General features: G+C 37.8%; 1 protein-coding gene across 1 annotated transcript; it reads right to left on the bottom strand.

Annotated features, from left to right (window-relative positions):
- Positions 1-772: 772 nt before the first annotated feature.
- On the bottom strand, positions 773-8045 carry yipf5 (Yip1 domain family, member 5). The gene is made up of 6 exons (XM_041800527.1): positions 7944-8045; positions 7106-7223; positions 6610-6782; positions 4382-4527; positions 2112-2293; positions 773-1905 (listed from the first exon to the last, which is right to left on the bottom strand). Exons 2-6 carry the CDS (start codon positions 7213-7215, stop codon positions 1743-1745), a joined length of 774 nt encoding a protein of 257 aa, XP_041656461.1. The 5' UTR covers positions 7216-7223; positions 7944-8045; the 3' UTR covers positions 773-1742.
- Positions 8046-9269: the final 1224 nt, after the last annotated feature.

Below are 9269 nucleotides of genomic sequence, written 5' to 3'. Positions count from 1 at the left end.
CTTTTGCATGTCCATGTTCATTAATGTCCATTGTCCCTTGTAATAAATAAATAAAATAAGTAAGTACAGTAGTGCAAAGAAACTTCAAGATGACAAAGGAAGGATGAATAGAAGTAAACTTTTATTCTCTTCTCACCTCCTGTTTAGATTATGTACAGCAGATTCCTGCATTTATTTTCCTGCTTATCTTAAAATAAGTCAGTGATCGAGGTTGTTATAAAAACAAAGGACCATTTCTCCAGTCATCTGTGGCGGTGCTGATGCATGTGTCAAATTTTTACATCCAGCATCGCCTGATGAATGATTGTTAGTCTTATTACTTAGTTTAATACCTATACTTGTGAAATTGTCAGTTTGGCTTGTGAATGTACAGCTCTTGTGTTTTCTTACAACAGGGTCTAAAAACGGTCATGCTTTCAAAGGCAAACAGGCAGAAAATTTAAATTTGTAGTCCAGGGTTGTAAAATAAGAAAGAAAATGTAACAATTGCTCAAAGGAAATCGCAGCTCTGACACCGCACTAATCATGTGAGGAGTAATCAGCCATTTAAGTAATTTGACCTGATTAAAGAACCAGAGGAAAAGACGTTTTTGTGACACAGAACGAAAGTCTCTCTGACCTATAGGCCATCAAACTGACAGCCTTTTGGATCAATGGATGTTGATTTTGATCTACAATCCTGCTGTGTTAATCTCCTCTAATTCTCTTAATTCATCATCTCCTGTATCTCTTTAAATACTGGTCCGTGTGATGCAATATCACGAAGCACATCAACCTTCAAAGACAACTTTAATGTGTGAAAACATGAACAGATGACACATCAAAGTGTACAAAGTGAGTCAACGCTAAAATGAAAATTTAAGAAATGCAAACTATGGCAACAACTTAATACAGACATGCCTTTGCCTAGAAATATACAGTCTCTCTCTGGCTTTTTACTCTCCAATCAATTATGTTTGCTTTATGTACTCTGAACAATGTTTCTGTGCAAACTTGATTTACATCTTCTTGAAAAGCGTCCAAAGTCAAATGAATTTAAGGGAAATATAATAAATCCATACATGAAAAGATAATGCACAGCTGCTCTGTTTGCAATGAGGGAAAATGTGGGCTTCTTTATCCTGCAGGAAGAGAAAAGACAAGAGGAGACCCCCTGTTCTCCTCTGCCCTTTATAGTTGTAGAAGTAGACTGAGCATTTGTATCCTTGTTTAGAAGAAAAGAGGATGTTTCCTTTAATATTGCAGCTTTAGTATCTGTAGGCTCACATCGTCAGGATAGAAGCATTTCCATGGGCTCAAAATTGGTCTGCAGGGTTTGCTGAGGGTTTGTTGTTGGTCCTTTTTGGTTTCCATTGTGTGTACTAATTTCTCACTCCCTTCCTCTTCATGTCCTTTAATTCTTTACACAGTACTTGGAAGTCAAAGACTCAGCGTGGTCCACAGAAGAATTATTTTTCACCAGGTTAATTTGACAGTCCGCTCCTTTAACATGTAAGACGGTGGCGGCATGAGTGAAATAAAATCCTCCAGTCTACGGGTGGCTGAGTCAGAACGTTGTGAGAAGTGGAGGCTTATAAAAGGAATGAAAAAAAAAAAAGAACCCTTGGTGCCACTTTAGACAGAAACTCCCATTCTTCTGTAATAACAGTAAAATTGGACAAAATTACAGTGAAGCTAATTAGACTGAAATTACAGAGACCGGGGAGCGTTTTTTTTTTTTCAAGTGTTACTGAATGGTTTTATTAGAAGACAGAGATGAGAGCAAAGACCCCGTATAGAAGAGCACAAGGGTAGGCAACCAATAGCTGCTGCCCATCCATGGCCAACGCTGAGATGAAGATCTTTGAGGCTGAGAAACTGCACCAGCCTATGATTGCTGCTGTTATTATAATTCCCATCATGCCCCTAAAGAGGACAAGGAGGAAGCAGGAAGTTAGCTTTGATTGTTCAAAACTATACTTAAAGAAATCAGAGAGTATTTAGCTATTTCTGAAACCAGCACAAAAAATCAAAAGGAATTGATCCACTAGTAACACTGATGATCACCTAAGATAGCAAATATAAACAAATCACATACTCAATTGATATAACTTTTCCATCTGTGTACTCACTGTAAAGAGAAGAGGACTCCAAAGCTGGAAAGGAGGATCATGGGAAGGAGGCAGTATCCCAGCACGCTGGCCACACAGCCAAAGGAGACGCCCGTCATGCTCATTAGGTTGAGTAGGCAGTACATGCCGAGACAGCCGATTGCGCTGATACCGTACACGTAGCCGAACTGGATTTTCCCCGACTGTGACAAAACAGAGAAAAATAAAAATCCATACATTCAGACAAAGATTGGCACAGTTAAGACTTAGACAGCCCTAGGAAGAGAGCCATGTGTTTTTTTTTTACCCCAAGTGTTTTTTTTTTTGACAGTTTTAACCACAGTAAAATCCAGAATAGAAATCTACACTAGTGTATAAGATGCAGCAAAAAATGTTTAAATGGTGTGATGTTTTCCATTGTGTTCAACAAGGCCCACAGAACACAAACTCTGTGCAGCTCTGTCTTTGTGGTACTGTATTTTTCATCAGACAGCAGAGTTTGTAGTCCTGCTTGCTACTGGTACAGTAGTTGAGCACTATCACTTGTCACCTGTTGACTTTAGCCTGGCTCAGACCACACAGATTCAGCCAGATTTTGGCTCGACTGCAACGTCGCAGCTCATCGTCAGAACTCAGGCGGCCCGATTTTGAGCGTTGGGAATGTCAAATGGTTTTGTAGTATGACATAATTAACAACTCATCCAAGACACCCCATGACCACAACTGGACAAGACTAGCATGTCAGAAATCTTCTTACAACACCATCTGACATCCTGACCTGATGTCAACCACGCGAATCCTGACGCAACAGGAGAGCACTTGTTTCTTACCATCGATGCATCATCATTTACAAGTAGTCCCTACTTTTTCTCCCTCTGGGGAACTAGTGTGTACATTTTCTTTTCTTCATGTTATCACATGCATACCTTAAGTTCTATCTGAAGGAGAGCCAGTCCATACTGTCCTCCTCTTGATACATCTATAATTGTTATTCATAATCCATAATAGTTTCTTGTTTTTTTTCTTCTTTTATGAATTAAAGACTGTTAAAATCACTTGTGCTTCTGTTGTAAACTGATTGACACTCTTTGACCTGCCTCCCAGAAGACCTGTGAAGTCACACACAATCACAGAGACAATAGTGACATAGGCATACTATGTAGTGTGGCCAGGCCATCACCCAAGTCGGGACAAGATTTTTGTTGCATAGTCTGACATTGTGCCATCTGAATGACCAAAAAATGTTGTAGTCCTAATTAAAGGACTACAAATCAAGGACTACCTCAATACCGTCATGGACAAGTGACTGTTTCAAATGATAGGTCTTCAGGGCAGAAAGTGTAGTTTTTTTTTATTGGAGTAGAGTGAAGAGAAGTGGGAGCTAAAGTTACCATCTGCCCTTGCAAACCCATCAACCTTTGTGTGCCAGTTGCTGGCTCTAACAGCGTGAAAATGGTGGATGCTACAAATGGCGAGGGAAAACCGAGTGACAAAGTTTTTGAGATTGTGGAGGCTCCAGCAACTTTTGACCATTTTGGTTTCTCAGTGTAAAGGAATGGTCAGGGAGAAAAGGTGACGGACAAACATAATACGATCTGTGGACACTGCCAGACTGTGGTGACACACTTGATGGGGCATACGAGTGGCACAAGGGGCCACTTGGCAAATCATAACCCTGCAAAGATTTGTGAAGATGTGAGGAGTTGAATCTGGCAAGGCTAAAAGACTCTTCGGGAAGACTTTACAATCTCACTTCCACACAACAATGCAAGGGCTATATACACACGATGAATGAATGTACACAATGAATATACACACACACACACACATATATATATATATAAAGACCAACAGCTATTTTGATGGTGGACAACAAAGCTTTTAGGTTGGTAAACACACTAAAGCCAAAGTATAAGTATATATTTTTAAGCCTAATGCACACCTACAGCACTTCTTTTAACACATATTGTAATATTCAAAGAGCAATTGTTGTTTAATTAATGCAGAAATCACTGTTTTCCAAGTTTTCATTCATCATTTTTAGATTTTTTTTGGATAATGCAATAAGTACTGTACTGTAGACTTGTTACCAAGGTATCATTTTACTGTAAGATTTCAATACAGTTACAACCCTACTTAACATTTTTACTGGTAGATTTCTCATACCACTATTTGGGATGCAGCTAACTTCTGAAATGAAAAAAAGCTTTGAGTGCATCTTCTACTCTGGATTTTACAGTGATTTACAATCTGTGGTATTATCACATAGAAATCCATAAAATATAGTCTACCAGGAGAAGTGTTGCTCCAAAGGCCAAACAGAAGACCATGGGGCCAGCCAGGTCTGTCTCATTCATGATGCTGCCGTCTGCTGCCTTCATAGGATGGAGCACCGTCAAAGTCTTCTGCCAGATGTGGTCAAAGTTGATCCCTAATTCTAAGACAGAGAAAACAAGCATCACATATGTTGGACAGTTTAACTAAACTCAAACAATCCTCAGGAAAACAGGACACAAGGTCAGACAAGAAGACTAGGGAATAAAATGGATGATGATGATACCTCAAATAAAGACATGCATAGGAGTGGGGTGCTTTATAAATGCCTAGCATGTGGAGGAACAAACAAAGAAAAATCTTCATTTCAAAATATTTTGTGGCAGCATTGCACTTTCAATCTGTATTTGTGTGCATCCTTACCCTTCAAGGCAAATTATTTTAGTCTTAAAAGTGCCACTTAGGTTAATACAGTACTATCACCTTTTTTATTGACTGAGTTCATCAACCATGTATCCACTGTCAATTTAACATGTAGAAATGTAGCAGCTGTTTGGTGCAAAATAAAAAAAGAAACCTTCTGTTACTTAGTGTTTTAAAGAATGATTCAAGGCTTGTGCACATAATAAAAGGTGGTGAAAGAAGTTATTATCAGTAATTTTTTTGCAAATGTTACAAAGCTGACAGTAATTCCAAAGTTTTGACTTTGTCATTAAGATTGATCTGTTTGCTTTTATCAGGATTAACCAATCCATCTTTCCTTCCAAATGTCAGACTGTGACATTTAAGAGGTTTTTTAAAAAATTACTTGATGGACCACAGAGTACAGCTTAAACTGCTGATAATCACAAAAGGCTGTTAGAGTTAATATTTTAGAGTCAAATGTACAATTCTTCACTCTTAAATAACAATTTGGTAATTACATCCCATTACAAGCTCCGTTCAAAACTTAGAAAAATCTCTACATGCAACATAAGGTTAAATAAATAAATAAATAAAGAAAGAAAGAAACAGCTTTGTCCCTCACTACCACTAATGCTCAACGTGCTATCCAAACCAAACTTTACAAGTCAAGTGAAATTTGGAGCATGTACTTCGACTGCTTAAATTATTTTAAATGAAACCGCTGCCCATTCAGAGAAAGTGCTAAACAAAGATATTTTCATCAAGATCATATGGTTCATAAGTCATAAAGCGATCAAAAAATGTCTTTGAGGCATGACTGTAAACTGAGGCTAGACCTCCAAAATCAAAGACTACTGCAGCCCTAAAAAACAAATTCAATATAACAGTGTGATATTCCTGTGATATTTAATTGACGTTAATGACCCCTTCAATTTTAAATATAAATCCCTTTCACAGTGCTGGCTTATGTGCGTATCACACACAAGCCTGGTCTGCAGATCTGTATGTTCATGCAAAGAGACTGGCCTGTAATATGCTACGTCTGAAGTTTGAACTTAATTACAGTTGTGAATTTCTCCAACACTGCTAACAACTGTGCTTGGCCAAAGGTATTAGGAATTTAAAACAAAAGGCTAAGGTAACGGATGAATTTCAGCAGGACCTGAGCATCTTTGACAGAATTAAATTGTTGCCAAAAGCCAGTAAATTGTGCCACTAGTTTAGTCTTAAATACCTGAGCAAAGAAAGGTATTTATTTTTTTGGAAGCAAATCTGCACTTTAAAAAGTTTGGATATACATGTGATGTGTAACAATGATTGTTCTGTATTGGCTACTCTTCATCCTCTTTTATGGACAACCATATTGCAAACACTTAAATAAATCATTATTGTAAAGATTTTTGTTGTTTTTTCTCAAAAGAGCTTTGACAATGTTAATGTGTGTGTTAGCACATGTGTGTGTCTCTGCTCTGCCTGTGAGAGACTACAAACAGGCCACATTCATTAGGGACTAAATCTTCATTTTTTGGAGTGAAAAATGTGCTATATGGTGTTTAAATGTAGTTTGTTTAGTTAAATTTACCACTAAAGTATACACCAGCTTGCTGCGCAACATACTGTTAAAAAAGATTATGACTGATGTTAAGTGCAGCAAACAACTGATAGAAATGGTGAGATTAGAATGATACTCATTGAAGTTCTGGCGAAGATCTCATCACACTCCTATAAATTATATTTCTATACTTCCAAATGTCAAAGACTATATATAAATAAAATAAAAAGTAGCTGTAAACAAAGGAAGCAGGTAAAATACACACTCTCCAAGTTACGCTTCACTCACCTTCTAGCAGAGGAGGTTCATCATCGAAACTGCTACTGTACATGGATTGTGATGGGGATGGGGTGTAGGTCTGTGTGGGCTGAAATATTTGTCCTGTGTATGGCTGCTGGGGCTGCATCATTCCTGGGGAAGGATAACCCATGGGCTGGGAGTAGTCATACTGACCGTATTGCCTGTAAAAGACAAAACAATAAAGGTCAAAGGTACACTGTGAGAAAAAAACCCCAGTGAATGTTCTAGCAACAGCTTGTACCTAAAATATCACAAATTTTCCATAAGGTGTTTGAATTAGATGGATGATCATTATTTAAATATTTCCTCTTTAAACAGACCTTCAGATAAAACTGAATACAGCTACATAGTTTGCTCAGTCAATAATTAAACTTGTAGTTTAAACAGCTAAAATGAAAAATAAAAAAAAAAACAATGACATGTTTTGACTTTAATATCTTGACATCCAGGGTGGCATCAGGTAAGATGAGCTTTCTTCTCTTACTTGTTGTAGGGGTTGTCCGTGTTGCCGTAGCCATAGCCGCCTTGGTTTTGGTCATCTACACTGTAGCTAGACTGGTAGAAGTCTGTGTTGAAATTGTCAAACCCAGACATCTTTCAATCTGGCAGAAACACAAGGTAGAAAAAAGAGGAACAACGCTTATCAAACACAGTGAGCAGTAACACTGAGTGTTTAAAAATAGTATAAACTGTGCTTAATCCAATGACTAAGTACTGCAAAGACAGCTAGAAAAGCTATAAACGACTGCAGCTATGCTGTTTGTGAAATGGTGTCGACTTCACATCTGGTCGTGGTCACATTAGTTTAACATACATTTCTATTAACTCCACATAGACAGTGTAAGTCCTGTCCAACACTTCATTTAACCATACAGTACAAATACCTTACATGACTAAAGTAAACCTTGGCTGTGCCACTGATATGAGGCTAAAGATAACGGTAACTACAGAGAGAAGAAAGATGAGAGCCAAAACAGCTAGCGTAGCTGATTTATTCAGTTTAAACAAAACCGAGATATGATTGAACGATGCTACAATACTATGGGCGTATTCTCAAAAACAACTATAAAATAAGACAAAAGCTCGCCTGAAGGACATATGACCTATGTTTTGAATATTAAAGCAGAAGCTTTAACTCTTTGGGAGGCTAACCCACCGTTGACTCTGCAGGTAGCAGGCTAGCTAATGCTAGCTGTATGTGTTCAGCCACCTCGTTTACATATCATGCAACTAGCACTGGTCGGGTTGGTATTCCATCTCTTTTTTCTTCATTAAACTCTTCTTCAAAAGTCTTAAATACATTGTGGATTTTTCAAACCTACCTGTGATGTCTGACAAATCTTCCCAGAGCCCTGCCAACTTGGTTGCGGCTGCTACGTGTCAGGAGAAAGGTAAATCTTCCGGGATGATACGTTGGCAACGGGAAGCTGAGAGGAACAAAATAGTTACTGGAAACAATGTGGCGCACTCTAGTGATTACTGGTGGTATCACAAAATATTGACTAAATGGAAATACAGTCTTGGCTACTGTAGACTGGAAAAATTATTTTTCTTCAACTTTATTTTTGAAAGGGTTGTGTTTGAGTAAAATCAATAGGCCTCTGTTGTATTCCATCATACATTTATCCCAACTTCCAGATACATTTTCCAGGGGCAGAAAGTAGCCATTTATATTTACTCAAATGAGAGTAAAAAAGTAGTTTTAAGGTAGTTGTACTTTTTGAGTACATTTTGAAAGTGGTACTTTTACTTCTTCTTGAGAAAGTTTTAACCAGAGTAGCACGTACCGAATGATTCCACATCACATCCCAAAACAGCTGTTGTACACAGCAGAAACTGGAGTGTTGAAATTTCAGAGTTAAATGTTTCAGGGTTGATTATAGTTCCCAAATTTTAACTCCATGTTGACTGAAATAGACTTCAGAGTGTGTTGGAGTTATTTGATCCACCAGTGTTAGTTCAACTCTGTAAAGAGTGGATTGATCTAAGCTCTGACCACTGCGATTCAAGTCTGGGGGTATGTGAGGGTGGAGTGTATAGATATGTTTAATGTGTGTTTAGTTATGCTTGGACTATACAGCAATCTCTGCTTGGTTCTTTAGGCCATGTTTCAGGTGGATTTTTGTTGTTTTTGATGAGAGACACATTTGCACCACGAGTGAAGTTATCCGCTGCGTTAGGGTTCCCGCATGTGACTTTAGGTGTTCCTAAAGGACGCATCGTGTATATTCTTTATCAGTATACATTGCCTTGCTATGAGGTTGACTCTCTGCTTTGTTCTTGCCAGAGGAGACCAACCTTGCCACATGTTTTCAAGTCTTTCTGCAGCTCTGTCATAATGTAAAATATTTAACACATTCAAAAGTTTAACTGTATGTACTTTGGACCAATGTAGGTGCTTTTTAAGTGTTAAATTTAACTCTATATGAGTCTCATAACCATAGTCAATTTGTTATGTATTTTACTTTAACTCAGAAGTGTAATTTTACCTTAACAACCTGGTTGGAGATATACATATTCTGTTGTTGTTCTTGCCAATAAGAAAATATCATATTTTACTGTACAACTCCTCAGTAGCTACTCAGTACTTAAAGTAAACCTTAAAAAATACTTTATACTTGATAAGATATATAGACCAGTACTTTCAC

Source organism: Cheilinus undulatus, linkage group 12 (assembly GCF_018320785.1).
Source record: "Cheilinus undulatus linkage group 12, ASM1832078v1, whole genome shotgun sequence".
In the NCBI taxonomy this organism is placed as follows: Eukaryota; Metazoa; Chordata; class Actinopteri; order Labriformes; family Labridae; genus Cheilinus; species Cheilinus undulatus.
The sequence above is the reverse complement of the archived record's forward strand: the minus strand, read 5'-3'. Positions and strand labels throughout refer to the sequence as shown.